Source organism: Choloepus didactylus, chromosome 1 (genome assembly GCF_015220235.1).
Source record: "Choloepus didactylus isolate mChoDid1 chromosome 1, mChoDid1.pri, whole genome shotgun sequence".
Classification (NCBI taxonomy): domain Eukaryota; kingdom Metazoa; phylum Chordata; class Mammalia; order Pilosa; family Megalonychidae; genus Choloepus; species Choloepus didactylus.
In genome coordinates, this window is record NC_051307.1 from 241824368 (window position 1) to 241848917 (window position 24550).

At 38.5% G+C, this 24550-nt stretch overlaps 2 protein-coding genes across 3 annotated transcripts in view; one reads left to right on the top strand and one right to left on the bottom strand.

Moving 5' to 3' along the window:
- SYN2 (synapsin II) overlaps positions 1 to 24550 on the top strand; it is a 169533-nt gene that overhangs the window by 24677 nt on the left and 120306 nt on the right. The window lies entirely within an intron of this gene.
- Positions 2321 to 4551, bottom strand: LOC119508514 (nucleolar GTP-binding protein 2-like). Of its 2 annotated transcripts, XM_037802156.1 has the most exons (2): positions 3238 to 4551; positions 2321 to 3123 (listed from the first exon to the last, which is right to left on the bottom strand). In XM_037802156.1, exons 1-2 carry the CDS (start codon positions 4537 to 4539, stop codon positions 2362 to 2364), a joined length of 2064 nt encoding a protein of 687 aa, XP_037658084.1. In that variant the 5' UTR covers positions 4540 to 4551; the 3' UTR covers positions 2321 to 2361. The 2 variants fall into 2 exon arrangements, with proteins under 2 accessions (XP_037658084.1, XP_037658079.1); XM_037802151.1 differs by having other exon boundaries at positions 2321 to 4551.

Here is a 24550-nt window from a genome sequence, read left to right on the forward strand (position 1 = left end):
CCCCTTGCTCAAAATATTCCTTTCTTTTCTAGCTATCAAATCCTGTCTGTCCTTTAAGGCTTAGCTCAAATTTCTGACTCCTTCAGCTAGCATTTATCACTCTCTTCTCTGCTCTACCAAACATAGTAATTTCCAAATAGTTTAGTGCTCAATTGTTGCCTAATTTTTATTTATTAGAGTTTATTAATTAGAGCACTTTGAAGTCACGGACCAAATTTTCCTTCTCTTCTTCTCTCATGGTGTTTAAGATGGTGCTTGGCACATATCAGTATATTTTGTTAAATAATTAAACAGAAAATTTTGTAAATACTAACTAGTATTTGTATATCATTTTAGAGTTACAAAATGCTGGAGCCCAAGGTTTTGGGTCTGTTGAAAATGCTGACTCAGGTTAAGCCCAATTTTCCTTGAAGGATTTGTAGAGATTGTTGCTCACTGCCATGGAAACACGCTGGGAATTTAATGAAAAGGTAATGTCCTCCTGTGAAATAGACAGATATAGAAGAACTTGTTAGTGTTTCAGACTCACAAATCTGAAGAAAGAAGTAAATTAACATTTACTAAATGTCTCCTATATACTAGGCATGTTCTAGGCACTTAAATATGTTATTTTATTTAATCTCACAACAACATTATATGGGTAGGGGCTATTTATCTTTATTTTACAGGTCAGAAAAATAAAGCTCAGAAAGATAAATAGAAGACTCATCTCTTAGGAATAGTCTCTCATTCTATTTTCAGCTGTTTACTTTGTTTTGTTTGATTACCTGAGGGATTTTTTTATGTGAACATGAGTGACTGAGCACCTGTAAAAGACGAATTAGTCAAAGAAGGGTCAGAGGTAGAGGTTTCTCATATGGACTGTCTTCTGGGGTTATTTTTCAGCCTCTTTCCTAGATTCCTCTCTACCTAATATTATCTCCCCACCCCCTCCCTCTTCTCCTTTGCCCTCTTCCCATCTCCCTCCTCTCATCTGAAACTCCCTAGTAGTAGACTTTTATTACAGTCTCTCTTTTATTATGTGATTTGTGCTGTGTCTTATTTGCCCAGGTATATTGTAGGCTTGTTGAGGATGAGGATCATGTCTTGTTCATTTTTATATCTTTCATATTATCTATCAGGAATCCTTATTCATTAAATTAGCTAATTAATTGTTGGTTGAATTTCTGTTTTTCTCTGCCCCCTTTCCCCCACTTTCCAGCTTCGAATGCCAATCCTTGGAAGGCAGAGTTCATTTTTTATTTCTCCTATCTTCCTTCTTACTGACATCTTCTTCTCTTATGGTGTACTCCACACTTTCTCTGGACATTCCTGTCTGTCACTTAATTCTATACTGAAATGATTGCTGTGTTCTATTCCACCTCACGTTATGGAGAGATCTATCATAGCTCTTTCACGATGCGTTATAATCATGTTACATGTCTGACTCCCCTATCAAACCACAAACTCCTCAAAGAGAAGGGTTCCTTCTTGCTCATTTTTATACCCCAAATGCCTAACATTTTGGTTCGCATTGCTTAAATGTGATTGAATGAGTATATTTTTCTTTTCTAGTATGTCTGTATTTTCTTAGGAAAACTGGAAGCCCAATAGGCCTTCCAAATCCAATTGAATCTGGTAGAATTTTGAAGACTTTTGACAAGTAGTGAGGTAGAGGTCTGAGTTGGGGGCCTTTTGATTCCATTAGGATTCAACCTTATAGTTATCCTCCATTTGGTATTTCTGATCCTGCAAGTTATAGATGGGAAATAGATCATAAGACCGAGATCATCCTGACAGGTGATGCTAACATTCCATATTGAGCAGGATTATTTCCTGGAGAGCCTTGTGAAGCTGTCTTTTTATGAACATAGCTTTTAAAAGGCAAAGCAAAACATTTTAAGCTTCAGATAATTCAGAGCTTAGAGCTGATTGAGATCCTGTTATAGTCTATTTCTCCAGGAAGATAGCATGGCATAATAGAAAGAATTCTGAGTTGAGAGTTACAATATACATTCTAGTCTCAGATCTGAATCGAGTTATGTGATTATAGTGGACTCTTGTTGTTTTGATTCCCAGTATCCATTTCCCCTTCTTTTAGTATCAGTATCCAGATTTTCCTCTGGGTAGACATCTTTTCATCAGAACTTAGGTCTTATACCTGATTTATCCTTGAAACCAGAGATGGGCATGCAAGTTCATACCTTGCTAACTAGAGCATTACATTCTTCTGGCCAAGGAGATTGATTCAGGAATGGGCATAAATCTTCAGTTTGGAACTGTGACTTCTGATCAATTTTTAAGAGAAGAGATGTATTCTTTTTTTTTTTTTTTTTTCTGATTGCATATTTTTGTAAAATTTAATAAACAACTTTTTAAACATTACTGCTTATGTCTGAATTTTTTGTTTTTGTGTTTCTGTCCCTCCGAGTCGTTGGTCTTCTTTCTGTTTCTGTTCCTATTTTTCACATTGTGTGTGTCATAGTAGTGTACACCAACTTTTCTGGATTGTTGCTGCCGTGCTGCTCGCCTCCGTTCCTTAGAGGTGAGCATCCTGCAAGCTTTAGGTGAATGTTCCTCTTCCCTTTGTGCCTTTCTCTTCTTTCCCTTCTTGGCAGGTTCTTTATCTCCTTCTACATCTCCTTGTTCTTCAGATTTCGCAAAGACTTTTTCACTTAGCCCCTTGGATATTCTGACTGCTGAAAACTTTCTAGCTTTTGCCTTGTTTAAAAACTTCTGGTACTTCGCAATCTTCTCATCCAGGGCTTTAATAACCGCTCTGGTGTCGCTTTCCACATGTTCTTCCTGGGACTCCTCGTGTGACTCTTCCTCGTCATCCCCCTGTTGTCCCTGTTCTTCCTCCTCTTCTGCAGAAAAGTTCTCAGGTTCTTCATCGATATCTGACATCTCCATGGGAACCAGGTCATCCCCGGAAAACTGAGGCACAACATTGATTTTCCCAAAGTTTTGTCGAACCCGTGCAAGAATCTGTTGCATTTCTGAGTTAGTGTCACAGTGGTTGTTCTCTCCTTTTTCCTTCTCAGTGACAGATTCTGACTCTTCAACTACAGTTGCTGTGTTTTCCTCTCCTGGATTGTTCTGGGCTGTTTCTGTGGCAACTTCCAAAGATGAGGGGGAGGGAAGCTGGGGAGCTGCAGAGGGCTCTGCATTGGGAGGCTTGACAAAGAAAGGAATCCGGCCCCTCTGCCAGTCATTGAGGACCATCTTACCCACAGTCTGCAAGTCTGGCTCTCCACCCTTTAATAACTTCCCGGTCCGGAAAGCAAGCTTCTCAAGAAAATCCTCAGCGTTCTCCCAAGAATCAATCTTGTATGTCTTACTGATATATTCTGGCTTTGCCCGTTCAAGTACTGCACCAATGTGGTCTTCAGGAGTCTTAATTTTTTCAACTTGAACTACTCCTTTCAGCACAATGTCTGTCTCCGAGTCCTCAGAGGGGTAAACCACACCTGGACAATCAATGAGGAATATCCGACGCATCAAGGTAATATACTGCCAGACCTTTGTTTCACCTGCAATGGGGGCCACATTACAAACTTTCTTGGAACGCAATGTGTTTATCACAGAACTCTTGCCAACATTTGGATAGCCAATGAACCCAACACTGATCTGTTTCTTGCCTGTATGCAACTTTCCAAACTGCCGTAAAAGCTGAATAAATGCTCCTTTGCCAAAGGGGTTAGTAATGCTTGCATGGAAAGCAAGTGTTGGATAATCCTGGGAGAGGACAGCAACCCAACGTTTTGTTGCCCAGGTTGGAACAAGGTCACATTTGTTAAGAACAAAAATGAGGTGTTTCCAGGGTTTTTCCTTTCTCAAGTAAGTCTCAATGTGAGGGGAACGGGTACCCACTGGATCTCTAGCATCGAGAACTTGAACTACAACATCTGATGAATCTATCACCTTGTAGAGCTCACCCCATATTCTTTTGGATTGTCCCTTTTTATATATCTCTTCCTGGGCTTCATTTCTCACACCAGCGTCTTCAGTTACCAAATCACGATCCTTGCCCTGGTCATAGCTCTCACATGTTGTTTCTGCATTTTCTATAAGTGACTGCATATCACTCGCAGATAAATTTGGTCGCTTCCTCTGTGACTTAAGGCCAAATGTAGTCTCAAAACTTTCAGTATCAAGAATGTGCACTTTTGAATTATGAGGCCGGATTCGATCATGGAGAAGGGACATTGGTAACTTGCTTTGCTTCATGACAACTTTATATGGATCCTTCATAATTGTATCCATTTCCTCTTGAAATTTTTGTAACGATGACTGCTTAATTACACGTGTGTTTCCAAACCACTTAATATTCGGCTCCACTCTCGCCACTGTGCCAGAAGCCACGGTTGATTGGTATTGGAGGGGCTTAATCACTTTACCACGACTATTCCTGCGCTCCTTCTGCCTGTACATATTCAGGCGCCGGATCGTGGCCCGGTCCCTCATGTTTTGGCCTCCTGCTCCCTGCACTCGATCGGGGTTTGTGCTGGCCTTGGAGGGGTTGATGGTGCTCCGTCCTTTGTACTTAGGCTTCACCATCTTGCCGGTGGGACGGAGGATGGAGCCGGACCGAGAGCTGGGTCTGGCTTACGCCTGTATTCTTTTTTATACTAAACTTGAACCTTGAAGGATGTAAAGGGTCCTTATGAGAAGTTCTGCCTGGGAGTGAAGCCAAAATGGGGATGGAACATGTTGAGGTTTGCTAAAGCTGCCATTATGCAAAATACCAGAAATTAATTGGCTTTTATAAAGGGGGTTTATTTGGTTACAAATTTCTAGTCCTAACGCCATGAAAGTGTCCAAGTTAAGGCATCAACAAGAGGATACTGTCACTGAATCTGGCTGATGGTATCTGGAACATGTCTGTCAGCTGGGAAGGCACATGGCTGGCGTCTGCTTATCCTTTGCTCCTGGGTTGTGTTTCAAAATGGCTTTCTCCAAAATATCTCTGAGCCTTTGTCTTAGCTCCTTTCTTTCTGCTTCTGTATGTCCTTGCTTCTTTCTCCCAGAGTGTTTCTCTCTAAGTATCTGGGGGTCCTCTCTTAGCTTCTCCGGGCAAATTCTGGGCTTCTTCTCTTAGCTTAGCATCTCCAAGCATCAGTATCTGTGTTGGCTCTTGAGCTCTCTTAAATACTCCAGTGAACTAATCAAGACCCACCCTGAATGGGCAGGGTCACATCTCCATGGAAATAATTTAATCAGAGATCTCACCCACAGTTGGGTGGGTCACATCTCCATGAAAACACTCAATGAAAAGCTTCTACCCAACAAGATTGGATTAAAGAACATGGCTCTTCTGGGGTCCATAACAGTTTCAAACTAGCACAGAGTGCAGCCAGGCTCTTTGAACTCCTAACAATTATTGAACTCAAAACCTGCATTTTTCAAGTATGTGAGTCAATAAGTTATTATTATTTTTTTTTTTGGTCTAGTTTACACACACAAGTATAAGAGTCCTAACTGAAAAAGTAACTTTAGACAAGCTTTTCTGAGCCTTTATTTTCTCACTGTTAAAATGATTAGACTGGGCTGAGAAGCCACTTAAGTGGTTGATTTACTTCTATCTTGATACTGTTTTGAAATAAACAATTTTTTTTTTTCCAGAATAATCCAAGTCGGTGTCCTAGATGTTCTTGGTACTGCTGAATTGTCATTGTGTTTCCCCATAGTTAAATCTGGCCTCTGTGACCACTGATGCTTCAGTGAATTTATTTATTTTTTTATTTTTTTAAGAATAAGATTCAATTTTATTAGTTGCTCATTCAACCTCATACATAATTTGTGTTCAGTTTGGATAAATACATATATACAATATTTACTCACATGGTTAGCACAGAAATTCAGACACTTTAAATGGCAATAGAGACTGCCATAATCTAATCGCTGTGAGATAACTGACAAAACATGCAATGAAGAATACAAAGAGAGAAGAGACAATTTCATATTCATTTGTCCAGAACAGAATTTTTATGAACTGTGCAAATGTTTAATGTAAATGGTGATACCTGCAGAACTGAATAAGGATATATCAGTGGAATAAGTTTAAAAAACCAAAACTTGAAATTCTTGGTGCCTAACACTAATGGTCCATTTGTAGGAAATTCCATGGGAGTATGATATATGAATGTCTTTTTTTTAAACATCAAAATGTGTTGTCTATTTAAATAAGCTAATTAAAATGCAGATCAAAGCACCACCATTTATTTGCTTTTTCCGTATGCAGTTAACATTTCCTTAACATGTGTAAGTAACATTGCAAATGTTCAGAAGTACTAGATCGTTTCACTCTGTGTTTTTGAAACCTAATTCCATTCCATCGGTTATCAGCTACTGAAAAACAAAGTACTGTCTTGGTAAAAGTCATTGTTAATAGGCCTCAATTTTTTTGCAGTTTGGTTTTTTGCTGTCTGTTATAGCAGTGTCTTTTAACACAAACAGCTAGAAAATGTAATGTCATTTTGCAAATACAAGAAATTTTGATTCTAGATAAGTATATATTATAGTTAATATTGCAGTTAACCACAGTTCAGAACAAGTGGTAATGATGTTTTCTGTTAATTTAATTCACTGTTGCGCCTTCTTTGGTCATTAAACACACACACACATTTTACATACATTTTAATATAAGTTATTTCTTTGTGAAATGCTGATCTTTAGCCCTTAACAAAAAAAAAAAAAAAAAAAAAAAGGACAAATGGGTCTCTTTGCACTAGTACTATCAATACATTTAAAAATCAGTAGGAATTTTAAACTTTTTTTAAAGCTTGCATTAAACTAAATCTGAAAACAAAAGTTTAAACAAACTGACAAAGACACTAATTTTTATTTATAATCACAATGTTTTATACGTATCTTTACTGAGTAAAAATAATTATGCCACCTGTAAGTCTGCACCAGAAGAATTTCTTCCCTTTTGCCAGTCTTTTGGGATTTAAAGACAATGGTTTACTCAAAGAACCTATTATTATCTCTACTGAGGAACCCAATATAGAACTTGCACTGACGTTTTTTTTTGTTGTTTGTTTGTTTGTTTTTAAATCTTCATTTTATTGAGATATAGTCACATACCACGCAGTCATACAAAACAAATCATACATTCGATTGTTCACACTACCATTACATAGTTGTACATTCATCACCTAAATCAATCCCTGACACCTTCATTAGCACACACACAAAAATAACAAGAATAATAATTAAAGTGAAAAAGAGCAATTAAAGTAAAAAAGAACACTGGGTACCTTTGTCTGTCTGTTTGTTTGTTTGTTTCCTTCCCCTATTTTTCTACTCATCCATCCATAAACTAGACAAAGGGGAGCGTGGTCCTTATGGCTTTCCCAATCCTATTGTCACCCCTCATAAGCTACATTTTTATACAATTGTCTTCGAGATTCATGGGTTCTGAGTTGTAGTTTGATAGTTTCAGGTATCTACTACCAGCTACCCCAATTCTTTAGAACCTAAAAAGGGTTGTCTAAATTGTGCATAAGAGTGCTCACCAGAGTGACCTCTCGGCTCCTTTTGGAATCTCTCTGCCACTGAAGCTTATTTCATTTCCTTTCACATCCCCCTTTTGGTCAAGAAGATGTTCTCCATCCCACGATGCCGGGTCTACATTCCTCCCCGGGAGTCATATTCCATGTTGCCAGGGAGGTTCACTCCCCTGGGTGCCTGGTCCCACGTTGGGGGGAGGGCAGTGATTTCACTTTTCAAGTTGGCTTAGGTAGAGAGAGAGGGCCACATCGCTTCAGTGAATTTATACAATCATAGTGCTGTCTCTTACCAGGTGAATCTTTTTTAGCCTCTTGGAGCATTAGTTTCCTTTCTTATTATGCTCATGCTGATACTCACTTCACATAGTGAAATGGTAGAATGAAATCAGGAGCCAAGAGAACAATATAATTTGGACCTTAAAGGGTAGGTGGGCATCAGATGGGGAGAGCGGAGGTAAGGCGTGAATGTGAGCAGCAGGAGCACAAAAAAAATGGGAATTCTTCTGTAACAGTTAAACATGTTCAGACTCAGTATAGGATATTATATTTCATTTTGTCTTTCCTACTCCATGAGTAAGTAAGATATTCAAAGATTTGAAATACGATCCTTTTCTGTCCTCCCACTAGCTGTCTTGGGAGGAGGAGTGAGCACTGCAGCCCCCTACTCTGCCATCTCCCCCGGAAGTCCTTGTCATCCCTTTTAACTATAACTTTATATGATCCTGGTTCCTGTGTTAACCACAGCACATCTTTGCTATTGGGGAATTAGAAAATACCCATCATTCAGGATTTCTCTATTTTATTACGCTCTGAGGCATTGGGTTTATAACTTCCATAGAATTTTAGTGCTGAAAGAGATAAAAATAATATAGCAAATATTTATTGATTAATAACTATGTGGTATGCATTGTGCTAAGCTCTTTACATGTATTATTTTGTTTAATCCTCACAATTACCCTATGAGATAGGCACAATATCATTCCCAATTTATGAATCAGGAAATTGAAGATTAGGGGTTACGAAATGTACCCAAGATCCCACAGCTAATAAGTGGCAGAGCCAGATTGTTAGAAATATCTGTTTGCTCTAGAGATCTTGTGGTCCAGAGGTTCCCATCCGGAACTCTCCAGGCTTCTAGTAATCTAGTCATTGTCGCCTTTCAATCCAGTGTCTTTCCACCATACAGCCACCAGGGGGCCATATGTGCTGTGCGATGTAACAAAATCTGTGCTCAAGTTTACTGCACTGAATATTTAAGTGTGTATGTTTTAACTGCAGTGACTGTTTAATGACTGAGATGTATTTATCATAAAATGACTATTGTCAGACTTTTATCTTAAGATTTTTTGATGCAATGGAGTGTGATAGAAAGTAAAACATTTTAATTTCTATACTGCTAGTAGGAATTTTGTTTATAAAATGCAAAATGAGTTAAGTAAAATGTTAAGAATGAGTGGGGAGAAATACATTTCACTTTTTCTTGGTTAAATAAATGGCCATACTGTTTTTCAATTTAAATAGATGATCTCTTGTCCTTGGAGGATTCCATTTTTTAGAGAAATGACCACCTCTACCACCTCCACCACGAGTAACGATCATTTGAGGAGTGCTTTATATTTCACATAGAGCTTTCACTTATGTTATTACACCCAGACAGAATTAATCTTCCCATCTTATGTGTTCTCATAGTCCTCTGCACATACCCTTGCGCTCTACTGTAATTATTTATTTATATCATTCACCCCCCACAATCCCTTCTCCACTAGAATCTTCAAGAGCAGTGTTCATGGTGAGCTGATTTGTGGGTCCTGTGGAGTTGGAGTACTGCATGCTGAGTGCTGGTGAGCTCATGACTGCCTCCCCGTAGCACAGGGGAGAACTATGTAGAATTTGACTCTGCTGGAGTTAAGAAGAAAAAGCTAAAATCAGTTATGCTAAGAAATAAAAATGAAGCTTGAATTTATAGCATAGTGTAGTGGGGAAAAGTATGGAATTTTGAGTCAGAAGGCCTGGACCCCCCCACCCCCAACGCAAATGCCCAATTCTCAAAGCTCCCTGTATGCCTCCTTTATAGGGATTATTATCACTGTAATTAAATTGTTTAATTATTATATTTTCTACTAGGATATAAACTTAATCAGGAAAGAGACTGTCAGTATTGTTCACAACTGTATTCTCTGCCTCTAGCACAGCAACTGATACACTGAAGGTGCTAAATAAATATTTGTTGAATGAATCAATGAATGAATGACTGCTAAGTTGTGGGGGCTGGAATTCAAAGTGGCTTGACCAAACCTGGGGCATGGGAAAAGGTTTCACTGAGGAAATTACATTTAAACTATAACCTGAAGGATGAATAGGAGTTGACCAGGCAAAGACTAAGGAGAAGAACATTGCAGGAGAAAGAACATTATCTGTGAAGCTCCTGAAAGGGAAAGAGTGTAGTTAGTTTGAAGAAATAAAATTCCTGTGTGACTGGAATGTAGAGAGGAGGGGTGGTGTGAAATGAGGCTGGAGTAAACAAAGGGTAGATCTTGCTGAGGCTTCCAGGTTTTGCTAAGAATTTTGCATTTTATTCTAATAAAAATTGGAAGTTATATAAAAGAGTTTTAGTGAAGGAGACTCATGATTAGATGTTCCTTTTAAAATGCCTGCTCTGACTGTAATCTAGCAGAGACTGGATTATAGAAAGAATAGATGCTGGGAAACAATTAAAAGGTGAGAGATGATAGTGTCTTGTATGAATATAGTGGCAGTGGAGATAAAGTGAGATGATATAATAAAAGAAAAATTTACTAGATCAGATTTCAGGAGTTAAATCGATTAAATGAGGTATGAAGGAGAGGGAAGTGTCAAAGTATGTCACTTATGTTTCTGATTGAGCAGCTAGGTGGATTGTAGTGCCATTTACTGAGATAAGGAACACTGGAGGAACATGAGGAACAGGTTTTACAGGGAGATGATGAGTTGTTTCAGTCATGTTGTGTTTGAAGTGTTGTGCCAGTTTGAATGTATTGTGTCCCCCAAACACCATTATCTGTGATGTAGTCTTGTGGGGCAGATGTTTTGGTGCTGATTAGATTTGCTTGGAATGTGCCCCACCCAGCTGTGGGTGATGACTCTGATGAGATATTCCCATGGAGGCGTGGCCCCGCCCATTCAGGGTGGGACTTGATCAATGGAGCCATATAAATGAGCTGACTCAAAAAGAAGGAACTCAGTGCAGCTGTGAGTGACATTTTGAAGAGGAGCAAGCTTGCTAGAGAGGAACGTCCTGGGGGAAAGCCATTTTGAAGCCAGAACTTTGGAGCAGATGCCAGCCACGTGCCTTCCCAGCTAACAGAGGTTTTCCAGACGCCATTGGCCATCCTCCAGTGAAGGTACCCGATTACTGATGTGTTACCTTGGATACTTTATGGCCTTAAGACTGTAACTGTGTAGCCAAATAAACCCCCTTTTTATAAAAGCCAATCCATCTCTGGTGTTTTGCATTCCGCAGCATTAGCAAACTAGAACAGATTTTGGTACCAGAAGTGGGGTGCTTTTGCTGCTGAGTCTGCAAATACCAAACATGTTGGAACGGCTTTTCAAATGGATAAGGGGAAGATTCTGGAAGAATTGTGAGGAGCTTGATAGAAAAGGCCAAAACTGCTTTAAAGAGACTGTTTATGGAAATATGGACTCTAAAGATACTTCTGATGAGGACTTGAGCAGAAATGATGAATGTGTTGTTGCAAACTGGAAGAAAGGCAATCCTTGTTTTAAAGTGGCAGAGAATTTGGCAAAATTGAGTCCTGGTATCAGATGGACGAAAGAATTTGAAAGCGACAATCTGGAATACTTAGCTGAGGAGATCTCCAGACTACATGTGGAGGATGTACCCTGGCTTCTTCTTGCAGCTTATAGTAAAATGCGAGCAGAGAGAGAGAAACTTAGAACTGAACTCTTGGGTTCAAAGAAACCAGAAGCTGATGGCTTGGAAAATTATGAGCTTCCAGGGGGTAGAATCCCAGAAGCTACAGCCCAACGTGAGGATGTAACCAAACTTGGAACCCAGCCACCATTTCAGTACAAGCCAAGATTGGAGATGGAATTATCCAGAAAGGATTTGTGGAAACTCCTGTTGTCTGATGGCTTTGACCCCTGCATGCTTCATGCGAAGCCAACAGAATTTTTGCGAAATCTTGACAGACAGAGCCACTGCCAGTCAGGACTGGAGGAGAAAGACAAGGAACAAATTGAAGGAAAAATTTCTTCAAAGACAGAGCCATGGAGGTTGAGGTCTGGAGTCAAGAGGCCTTGGGCTAGGAGAGTGGAGCAGCCCACACGCATGGAAAGGGTGAGTTTGCCCCGGAGGTTGAGGGTGGGCATTCCACCTTGATGCTCTGGAAGAGTTTTGCCACCTGAGGTCCCAGAGGGTGGAACACATTCCCAGGGAATTGGGGAGAGCCTGGCTGCCACCACACTGTTCTGAAGGGGTTGAGCGTGTGCCCCGGAGATGGAAGGGAATCCGGGAGCTGCCCCAATGTTTGAGGAGTGTGGGGCCAAGAAGGTGGTCTCCCCAATGTGTGGATATGTTGGAGCACTCACCTAAGCGTTTGGAAAGGAAAGGGCTGCCAAAAAGGCCCTTAGGAAGGGTTAGGCTCCCGCTCTCTCAAGCCCCAAGGATGCAATGTCGTTCTGTTAATGACTCTTGAACTTTGAAATCTAATGGAATTTGTCCTGTGGGTTTTAGGAACTGTTAACCCTGTTTTCCTTATTCTTTCTCCTTATAGCAATGGGAATGTTTATCCTATGAATGTCCCTCCTTTGTATATTGGAAGCATATAACTTGTTCTAAATCCACAGATCCAAACCTGAAGGAGAATTATGCCTTAGGACCCACTATGCCTGTAATTGATTTTGATAGGATCTTGTACTTAAATTTTGTTACTGAAATGATTTAAGTTTTTGTGATATTGTGATGGAATGAATGTATTTTGTACTTGGAAAGATAATGTCATTTTGGGGTCCAGGGGATGGAATGTGCCAGTTTGAATGTATTGTGTCCCCAAACGCCATTATCTTTGATGTAGTCTTGTGAGGCAGACGTTTTGGTTCTGATTAGATTTGCTTGGAATGCGCTCCACCCAGCTGTGGGTGATGACTCTGATGAGATATTCCCATGGAGGCATGGCCCCACCCATTCAGGGTGGGCCTTGATCAGTGGAGCCATATAAATGAGCTGACTCAAAGAGAAGGAACTCAGTGCAGCTGTGAGTGACGTTGTGAAGAGGAGCAAGTTTGCTAGAGAGGAACTTCCTGGGGGAAAGCCATTTTGAAGCCAGAACTTTGGAGCAGATGCCAGCCATGTGCCTTCCCAGCTGACAGAGGTTTTCCGGACGCCATTGGCCATCCTCCAGTGAAGGTACCTGATTGCTGATGTGTTACCTAGGACACTTTATGGCCTTAAGGCTGTAACTGTGTAGCCAAATAAACCCCCTTTTTATAAAAGCCAATCCATCTCTGGTGTTTTGCATTCTGTAGTATTAGCAAACTAGAACAAGTGTCTATGAGAAATCCAAGGAGAGGATGTTCAGTCAACAGTGGGTATACGGGTTTGAATTCAGGTCAGCATGTTATACTTCACGACTATTCCATATCAGGACAGAAAGAACTATCTTATTCTTTTTTCATGAGACCTGGTATTTCATTGTATACACTAAGGTATCAATTATGTACCACAAATAGCTTAAGGAAAAGGCAGATGATATGGAGAGATGAATGATTGATAATGTAAGTTACCTTTAAAAGAGGGAAGAAATATGGTCCTACTTACAGGGGGTGAGTATTGGTTTTAGATAAGAGAAGGCCCTCCTGATTCATATTTTAACAGAAGGGAATGAGGAGAATATGGGTGAGGCTACAGAAATACCATATTGTATGGTGGGAAGTTGAGGACGTTTATTTTTCTCTGTTAAGTAGGAGGCCACATCGTCTACCGAGAAAGAGGAAGGAAGATGGAAGGGGGTGCCATTTAAAGGGAATTGATAATATTTGAAGTCATCCTTGTTTTTTGACCAGACAAACGAACGATTTATTGACAGAACTGAGGGCCCTGTTGAGGTTGGTGACTATGAGTTTATAGAGGTACCAATCTGCCCTATTGTGTCACTTTTTTTTTTTTTTTTTGGAAATCCTCAGATACTTGGGGACACATTTGGAGAAGGCAGGTAACTAAGCTCATCAAAGTTTTTTGAGGTTTAACCAGGTGGTGAGGAAGAAAGGAAAAGAAATTTAGGCTATTGAATTGCTGGGTCAGGGTATCTAAGCTGAGTAGAGAGAGAAGAGAAAATAGGAGGGAAGCGATGGACTGGGACAATGGTTCTCAGACTTTAGTGTGCATCAGAATTGTCTGAAGGTTTGCTAAAATACAGATTGCTTTCACTTCAAAATGAATGATGAAAAGTTTGGATGCTTTTCTCATTTGGTTCTTGTAGGCAATAAGGAGGCAACGTGTGAATATTCTCTTTAATTTGAAGAGAGCTATTAATGTGCTTTTTGCTCTGACCTAGCCATTCAGATTTCAGGTGATTCAATAAATTGACAAGTAACTCTGGGTGTGAGAGTACTTTGGTTTCCTTGTGCCTGACTGCTATATACTTTGGATGTTCCAGCCTCTTCTCACTTACAGGCAAAATGCCATTATTTGACTCTAATGGAGAGGGCATCTCTGTGACCCCACATGGAAGATTTAGCCTCTTTGTGCCTTTTAAAAATGAGGCAATCAATGTTTGTTGCCTTTTACTTGTCCCTAAGGGATATTGTGATATTCTGTGATTTTTTTAACTACAAAATTATTTGAATTATTTTGAGGCTGTGTTTTTCATTATATAAAGTCTTTAATTTAGTAGTCATAGAAGCCAGAGATTTACTTTAAAGATACTGCTGTTGAAAATGATGGTAGCTAACACCTATTAAGTACTTATGGTGTACCAGGCATTGTACCTAGTATATTTTGGAGTGCCTACTTAGTAAATGCTTTAATATTTATCTCAGCAATCTTATTGGGGTATATACTATGTTTCCTACATTTTGCAAGCATGTTAAATGAGCCTTAGAAAAGAGAAGTAATTTTTCCAAATCTGTGCAGCTGGTAATTGATAGCCAGGGTTCAAATTCAAGTTTGTCCAACTCTGTACCCCTGCTCATAATCACTATATTGGAACTGCAAAAATCAAAACAGTAGCATCTACTTTGGGTCACTGTATCAGTTGGTAGCCCTGGCAGCCTGTGTCAGTCTTTTGAATTCCATACAAAATGGGATCGTCAGAATTTTGTGAACATGCATGGGAGACACTGTGAAACTAGAGGCACTTGAGGTTCAGGGATGCTCACGGACTCATCTTTCTCATTCATCAGCAAACACTTATTGAGCACTTATGGTATGCTAGACATTGAAATAAAATAGTGTGAGTGCTCACTGATTTAGCATTACTTTAGGAAATTTAACATTGGGGATCAAAAAAGCAGAGAGAAGTTGTGGAAAGAACATTAGATTAAAGTTTGGGAGACTTGGGTCCTAGTTTAGTACTAGAGTTATATGGATGCCTTGGAGAATGTATAGGAAATGTATGGCACTTCACATTAAGGGGCTGGCGCATGTTGAATGAAAACCATGCCTTGGAACTCATTTTGTTTTCTAGGTCTGTGATGTTTTCTGCTATGATATTATCCTCTTTCATTGTCCTTTGAGTGATGCATTATGTTTTTGCCACAGTTCTACCTGAGTGGTTGATAGATTTGGAAAGGTGCTTAGGTCCAAAAGAGTGGAAAGGTAGAAGCTAGTCAGCGATGGAATCAGTACCCTGGAGAGCTCCTAGCTGGTGCTGGAATTGAGCAATGCAAGCGAATGTCTGCTGTTAGTGCTCTTCTGCAAGGATTTTAGAATACAAAGGTTTATCCAGATCTTTGAGTTAACTCCTTCATTTAGTGTGCATTCTTTGACAGCAATGGCTGAAGTTTGCAATGATTTTATAGATCTATAGATTTGGAAAGATCTTTAGGATCATTTTATCTAATGTCTTCATTTTAAATATAGAGAAAACAGGTACCCAGAGGAACAACAAAAGGGTAAATGCCTTGCCAAAGTGAGCACAGCAAGTCAGTAGAAAAGTCTGGGCAGGAATCCAAGTCTTTTGGCTCTCATGCCAGTGCTTGCTGTGTGATGATGGACTTACATGTCTTTGATTCGTTAAGTGCCCTCTCAGTAAAGGTGGTGCAGATTATGAAGATAAAAGAAATAATAAATCCCATATAATATGTTTAAGCAAAACATAATAGCTTTCTGAATGAACAGAAATTTAAGATGACCTGGTAGGACTGTGATAAGGGGATATATAGTGCTAAACTCTTTAGGTTATCTTAATGGCTTTCATTGGGTAATATTCTTTATTGTTGAAACATAGGTGAGGTATTTGCTAAAAAATGAGTTGTTATACTGTTCTACATCCCTGGTACGGGCATGAGAATTGATAATTTCTCCTCCAAAGCTAGTACTGGTCATCTAGTTTCGGATGGTGGGACAAATTGTTGCTGCCCCAATGAGTTTTCTTAGCACAAATGAATCCCAAAATGTCAGAATCAGAAGTTCTTAGAGATTTTGTGGTCTACCCCTTTTCTTTTATAAGTATTTTCAATTCTGCACTATTCTCCAATATTAAGTAGATACTGGTGCTCAGGCTTATTTCTGTGTCAGCCCATTGGAAATTACTTGTCAAAGATCTTCTGGACCAGATTGAACTACCTTTGGAGCACACTGGATAACAGCATCTGCTTCTAGGCCACATGTGCACCTATGTACCTGAGGTGTTAGGGTCACACCCCTTCATGCAAAAATGTTAAGCCATTCATTCAGCTTCTCAAAGAAACTTTTTAGAGCCCAGAAATATTATTTATGTTTCCCACATTGGCTACTTCTTCTAAGATGACTCCCTGTAGTTTCCCATTCCATTCAGTTTCTTTATGTTGTGCTTTTAAATGTTGGTTTTACTTCCAAGAAAAAATCAAGGGAAAGGACCAAATGAATAAAAAATTTAAGTGGACTAGAGAAATCAATACTGACTTTTGAAAAGGAGGTAGAACTTGAATTGAAGACTCTGGCACCATTGTAGATCCCTGTTCTGAGGATAGCTTGATAAAGAGTGAGTTAGGAATGTTAAGCTAGCTAGATGGATTGAGGAGAGGCAGGAAAACATGTTAGGAGGTTGTTGTAATCAAGGTTATCCATAGGGGCCAGGCCTTGCCATGTCTTCCTCCTTTGGGAAAAGAGAAAAGAAATTATGCCAAAGGATCATAACATTCTTGAAATTCTTAGCTCGCTCTCTTCTTTCCTTCCTTCCTTCCTTCCTTCTTTCTTTCCTTCTTTCTTTCTTTCTTTTGCCACTTAAGCAGTTTAGCCTTCAAAGAAGGTTAAGGGGATTTAGATGTAAATTTTGTCAAGACCGAGCTTCTCTTTTGCAACTCTGAAGTCATGTCCCACTTTTCTTCCTTTGACCCAAAAATGCTACTCTGAGTTTGCTGCTGGCCCTCATGCCTCTTCTGAAAGGTGGACTTCCACAGACATTGTTTCATTTTATCTTTACAGCAACCCGGCTGCAATTGGCATGGCAGGTATTAATCCCATTTGACAAATGAAGAAACTGATGCAAAGGTAAATTAAACTACTCGTCAAAGGCCATACACTGAATTACTTTTCAACTAAGTATAGAATTCTGATTGAGTGATTTTTCTTCTCATTACCTGGTAAGATATGAACTTAACCTTCACACTCCCTTTCTATACCCCATCCATTAAATTTAATTATTCCACAATTTGTACTTATATCAGTGATCAGTTGTTTACATCATTAATAATTAAGTAAATGTTGCTTTCTGCAGAGCTAGGTGATGCACTGTACAAAGATTATTAAGGTTTATCCTACATAACTTTTTTCTGTAATTAACAGTTTTTTCATGTATTTACTTGAATAATTTTTAAAAACCTGAATTAAAAATTTTCATACTATTTCATCAAAATCCACCATACACCTGTGACTTGGTCCATGTTCCCTAGAAAACAGAGCTTGAGGCAAGGATTAAATGCTAATTTTTATTGGGAGGTACAATTCCAGGGCAGCAGGAATGAGGGTAGAGAGAAGTGAGTCAGAAGGATGGGAAGCAAATGCAAGTGATGCAGTACCTCACTGGCCACTGCTTTACAACAAATCATGAAGAAATAAAGCTGGTTATTTGGCAGATATATCTACTCACCCATTCAAGACATTTCTGTACATGTTGTGCTGAAAACTGTTAGAACAGTCCATCAGAGAGAGGGAAAGGGAAATTATCTGTTGGCTTTTTCCTACCTTCTGTCTCCCTTTGGTTAAAATTATCCCCATGGGGAATAACCCCTCTCCACCCTTCTAGTTACAGCATCACATGTGCCTTTGGCAACTTTGGGAGAAGCAAGAGCCTATGCTTTGCAATGTGGCACTTCATCTGAATCTGGAAGTTGTGGGTGGGGCCAGAGACTCAGGGTCTGTAGCTGTTTGGCCTTAGGAGGTGGAACCATATGTCCACTCTGTGTGGACAGAATCACCATGGTGGCAGCTGACACAGAGCAAGTAAAGTCAAGAGAATCTGTAGAGGCACAAAAGATGTCTCTAGTACAACCAATTACTAACAATATCTGAAAAATTGACCAGTTCTTCCCTCTACCATCTCCCACCTAAAGATTCTCCCTTCCAGGACCTTCTACTCTATTTCAGTATAGACTATTTGCTATCTAGGTCTGTTGTATCTTGGGAATATTTTTACTGCCCTCCTAGTGAGTAGTCACTGCTCATGGATCCCACTTTTTCTTTTTTGCTTTATTCCCTAGTTTACAGGAGCACATCTTTCAATTGCTTATTGAGAAAGGGTGCCTAAGAGATTAATTTTCTGACAAATTGCATGTTCAAAATGACTTTATTCTGCCTATTCATTTGGTTGACAGTTTAGCAGAGTATAGGACTCTAGGTTGAATAATTTTTCTTCAGAATTTAGAAAAATATTGCTTTTTTCCCTAGCATCCTATGTTACTATTGAATAGTTTAATATTGATAGGTCAAGAAGGTAAACGATAAAAATATACAAGATCTGAACACTAAGGTTAAAAAGGTTGATGTCTGACCAATTGGACATAATGTTCTACCTCACCTCTATCCATTTCCAAACATTGAAGTTCAACTTAGTTAAAAATTCTGCACATATTAAGCATCTGCTCCCAATTCTCTACCCTCATTCTATCTCCTGGTAACCTATTTTCTAGATTATAGCACTGAGCTTGCTTATTATAATTAGCTCATATTAGTGAGATCATATAACATTTGTCCTTTTGTGTCTGACTTATTTCACTTAACATAGTGTCCTCAAGGTTCATTCATGTTCTCATGTGCTTCAGGACTTCATTCCTTTTTACTGCTGAATAGTATTCCATTGTATGTGTATACTACATTTTGTTTATCCATTCATGTGTTGATGGGCACTTAGATTGTTTCCATCTTTTGGCAATTGTGAATGCTTTCAATATGAACATTTGTCATTCTGTTTATTATGCGTATTGGAATAGGTCTTGTAGCATTTATTCCGTTTGGAGAACATTGTGCTTCTTGAATATGTATATTCATGTTTTTCATAAGAGTTGGGAAATTTTTGGTCATTATTTCCTCAAATATTCTTTCTGCCTCTTTTCCCTTTTTTTTTCCTTCTGGGATACCCATGACATGTATGTTTGTGCACTTCATGTTGTCATTCAAATCCCTGAGACCCTGCTCAATTTTTTCCATTCTTTTCTCTATCTGTTCTTCTATCTGTAAGATTTCTATTGTCCTATCTTCTAGTTCACTGATTCTTTTTTTCTGCCTGTTCACATTTGCTGTTTATGCCTCTAGTTTATTCTTAATCTTCTAGTATACCTTTCATTCCCATAATTTCTGTTATGCTTCTTTTCATAAGTTCAAATTCTTTTTTATGCTCACCTAGTGTCTTCTTAATATCTCTTACCTCTGTATCCATATTTTCCTTTATATCCTTGAATTGATTTAGGATATTTGAACATCTTTGATTAGTTTTTCCAAATTCTGTAATTCCTCTGAAGTTTTAATTTGTTCCTTTGCCTGAGCCATATCTTCCTGTTTCTTAGTATGGCTTTTAATATTTTGCTGATATCTAGGTATCTGATTATTGTTATGAGTTTACTCTGAAGGTCAATTTCTCTCTCTTGCCTGGGGTTTTATTATTGCTTGCCTTTATGTTAAGGCTTTTCTTTGACACTTGGTTCAACTTATTCTGGACGTTTAGAATTGCCCATGTTTAAATGATCAGATTCTTTCAGTTCTTCTTCATCTTATTCTTGCCCTGAGTGTGCAGTACAATCTTTAAGATTGTACTATTTGTGCAATTGTTCAACTCCCCGAGAAAGCTCCCTTTCCTGTGTTCCTTCTTTGGAACATCTTGATCTTTTCTGTTTGTTTTCGGTTTGCCTCTATAGTTATGTATACATACATATACACACACTCCTTTCATTCTAGCTGCTTTTGCCTTGAGGGCAAATTCTGGGAGTTGGGTCCCCCAGAGAGGACTTTCCAAGGTCAGTATTTCCCAGCCAAAACAAGAACAGGGACCCATGAAGAGGACACAGACCAGCTCCAAAGAGCTCTGGGGAGAGGTCAGGACTGCCATGTCCCTCTCTGTCCACAGCAGCCAGTCAGGTGACCCCCCTCCAGAGTGGGGAATGGGCACTTACAGCTACCATGGAGTGAGCTACTCACAATTCTTTATCACAGTTTCCAGCCTTTCATCCTGCTCTTCCCCGGATGCTGTACAGTGCTCCCCTGGTCTCTGAAGCCCCAGAACAATTGTTTCAGAAAGTTCTTGTCTGTGCACTAGCTGTTTTTGGAGGCGTGAGATCTGGAGCTCCCTACTCCACTATCTTCCCCAGAAGTCCCTCTAGCATCCCTCTAGCACATTTTCCATTAATGCCTACTTTTATATTTATTTGTTTTTTGGGTGTTTTATATTGAGTGCCTTCTTATTTCTTTCTATATATATTTTTTCATCTATTTTCTTTGTGGTTACCATGGGGTTAAAATTTATCTTCATAAATATGTAGAACTCATATTTGGTTTGATATCAACTTAACTTCAATATCAAGCACACATACTTTTCCTATACCCCTCTGTTTCTCTGCCATTTTTTATTTGTTGTACTTGTTACCACTTATTTATTTGTACATTGTATTTCCAAACACCTATATTTAGCATTGCTTTTTATGCATTTGCTTTTTAGCAGCTGTAGGAAATAATAAGCGGAATTACATACCAAACAATGCACTACAATAATACTGACATTTCTAATTACCCAAATGGTTACCTTTACCATAGGTCTTTATTTCTTTATGCTGATTTGAACCACTGTCTAGTATCTGTTCTTTCAACTGAAGAACTCCCTTTAGCATTGCTTTTAGGACAGGTCTAATGGTGATGAACTCCCTCAGTTTTTGTTTATCTGTGAATGTCCTAATTTCTCCCTCACTTTTGAAAGAAAGTCTCACTGGATGTAAAATTCTTGGCTGGCAGTTTTTTCCTTTCGGCACTTTAAGTATTTCAGCACCCTGTCTTCTTGCCTCTGTGGTTTCTGATGAGAAATTGGCACTCAGTCTAATTGTAACTCCCTTATTCATAATATGTTGCTTTTTCTCTTGAAGCTTTCAGAACTCTGTCCTTGTACTTTGCATTCAATAGTGTGATCAACTATGACAGGATGCATTTTTTTTTTTTTTCATTTATATCCTATTTGGCATTCTCTGGGTTTCTTGGATGTGCATATTCACATCTTTTGCTAAGTTTGGGAAGTTCTCTGTCATTATTTCTTTGAATATTCTTTCTGCCCCATTCTTTCTTTTCCTTCTGGGACTCCCATAATGTCTATGTTGGTGCAGTTGATAATGTCCTAGAGGTGTCTTGAGCTTCCTCCCCACTTTTCCCTTGATGCTGTACTGTGTTCTTCTGGCCTCTCACATTTAAAAATAATTGCTTCAGACATTTCCTTCCTGTTTAATAGTAGTTTTGTTGGAATGACTGAGTCCTGGAGCTCCCTACTCTGCCCTTTTCCCACAGTCTTGTAGTCTGGACATATAGATTTTTATATCTAGCAATTTAAGGATACACATTTTCCTCAAAATATACATGGAATATTTACAAAAATTAATCATAAATAAATGTTAGAGAACACATCAACACATTTCAAAAATAGATGTTATGAACAATGATCTTTACTACACAGTGACACAGTGAAGTTAGAAGTTAATACAAAGAAATAAAATTTTTCAATTACCTGTATGTTTGAAAATTTTGCAACCCACTGCTAAATAATTATTGATAATGTAAAACACTTGGAACTGAATGATAATAAAAACACTATCTAGCAATATTTGAGGGATGCAACAAAGGTGGTGTTTTGATGAAAATTTCTGTTTTAGATACATAGATAAGAAAGCTTTGAAATTAATTAGCTAAGTACAAGGTTAGGAAATGAAGAGATAAAGCCAAAGGAAAAAAGAAAACATAATTGAGTTAATTTACACGTGCATAGAATAGACCTGCTGAGATATGTGATTGTGTGACTTTGTGGATCAATTGTGGAAGACATGATATCATTGTAATGATGAATATTCTAGTTCATGAACATAGTATATCCCACCATTTATTTGATTCTTCTTTAACTTCTCTCAATTATATTTTATGGTTTTTCAGTGCAGAAGTCTTTAACTTATTTCATTGTCTTCATCCCTGGGTGTTTGGTGTTTTTTTTTTGAAATCGATTTTATTGATATATATTCACATACCATACAGTCATCCAAAGTGTACAATCAGTTGTTCACAGTATCATTATATAGTTATGCATTCATCACCACAATTAATTTTTGAACATTTTCATTACCGCAAAAAAATTAATAAGAATAAAAATTAAAGTAAAAAAGAAGACCCAAAACATCCCATACCCCCATTCCTCCCTATTATTCATTTACTTTTTGTCCCCTTTTGAACTCATCTGTCCATACACTGGATAAAGAGAGTGTGAGCCACAAGATTTTCACAATCACATGGTCACAGTGTAAACTATATAGTTATACAGTTGTCATCAAGAATCAAGGCCACTAGGTTGCAGCTCAACAGTTTCAAGTATTTCCTTCTAGCTATTCCAAAACACTAAACATTAAAAAGGATATCTATATAATTATAATACATAAGATTAGCCTCTAGAATGTCCTCTTGATTCCATTTGAAATCTCTCAGCCACTGAAACTTTATTTTGTTTCATTTCTCTTCCCCCTTTTGGTCAAGAAGGCTTTCTCAATCCCTCAATCCCTGGTCCAGGTTCATCCCCAGAGTCATGTGCCATGTTGCCAGGGAGATTTACACCCTGGCAGTCATGTCCCATGTAGGGGGGAGGGCAATGAGTTTATCTGCTGAGTTGGCTTAGAGAGAGAGAGAGGCCACATCTGAGCAACAAAAGAAGTTCTCTGGGGGTGACTCTCAGGCACAATTTTAAGTAGACTTAGCCCCTCCTTTGCAGTTACTAGCTTCATAAGGGCAAGCCCCAAGATCAAGGGCTTGGCCTTCTAAATTGGTAGTCCCCAATGCCTGTGAGAATATTGGTAATTCCACAGGTGGGGAAGTTTAATATTTCCACATTTTCTCCCAGTCCCTCAAGGGGGCTTTGCAAATACATTTTTATTCTCTGCCCAAATTACTCTGGGTTTTATTAGGGCTTCACACTAACCTGTACAAATAAACCAGATCTCACTCCCTATTCAAAGTTCCATGTAATTATGGTGTTTGAATAAACTGACCATACAAGTTCAATTATATAGTGTGCTCTAGAAATGCAGATTTTGCATCTCTTCCTTTCGTCTCCCACAGAAATTGAAGTTTTAAAACACCATTCCCAGTATATTCATATAGTTATGCATTCACCACCACAATGTATATGAGGACATTTCCATTTCTTCTGGGAAAAAAAAGAGAGGAAAAAAAAAGTAAAAAGAGAAAAAAATGATGACAAAAAAAAAAAGAAAAAAGAAAATACAATTAAATGTTCAGACAGCAACACCAGTGCCAACAGTCCCATAACTTTCCCTTATATCCTCCTCTTACAGACATTAATTTTAACAATATTGCCTTTGTTACAATTAATGGAAGTACATTGCACTGTTAATGTTAACTATAAACTCTAGTTTGCATTGATTATATTTTTCCCCAATGCCATCCCATTTTCAACACCTTACAAAGTTGACATTCATTTGTTCTCCCTCATGTAAAAAAATTCTTACATTTGTACATTTAATCACAGTCATTGTCATTGACCACTCTAGGTTTCACTAAGTTATACAGTTCCAGTCTTTATCTTCTATTTTTCCTTCTGCTGCCATACCTACCCCTAACCTGCTTACAACCATATTTATAGTCATCTTTGTTCAATGTATTTACACTATTGTGCTACCATCACACATGTGCTGTCCATTTCTAGATCTGTACAATCAATCCTCTTGAACATTCTGTACTCCTTCAGCATCAAATGCCCGATCTCCATTCTCTGTCTCCTGGTATCTTCATTTCTACAGTCTTCTCCAAACCTCTCTCCTGTCTTTTCCTATCTGTCTGTAGCACTCCTTTTAGTATTTCTTGTAGAGGAGGTCTTCTGTTCATGAACTTTCTCAGTGTCTGTTTACCTGTAAGTATTTTAAACTCTCCCTCACTTTTGAAGGACAGTTTTGCCGGATATAGGATCCTTGGTTGGCAGTTTTTCTCTTTCAGTATCTTGAATACATCATACCACTACCTTCTTGCCTCCACGGTTTCTGCTGGGATGTTTGGTGTTTTCTTGATACTATTATAAATGGTATTATTCTTTGAAATTCATTTTTATTTATTGGTTGCTGGTTTACAGAAATAAAAATCAATTTTGCTTGAAAAAATGATAAAATTAGAGTATCAC

Coding starts and splice junctions, on each gene's coding strand:
- LOC119508514 (XM_037802151.1), bottom strand. CDS start 4,539: ATGGTGAAGCCTAAGTACAAAGGACGGAGCACCATCAACCCCTCCAAG.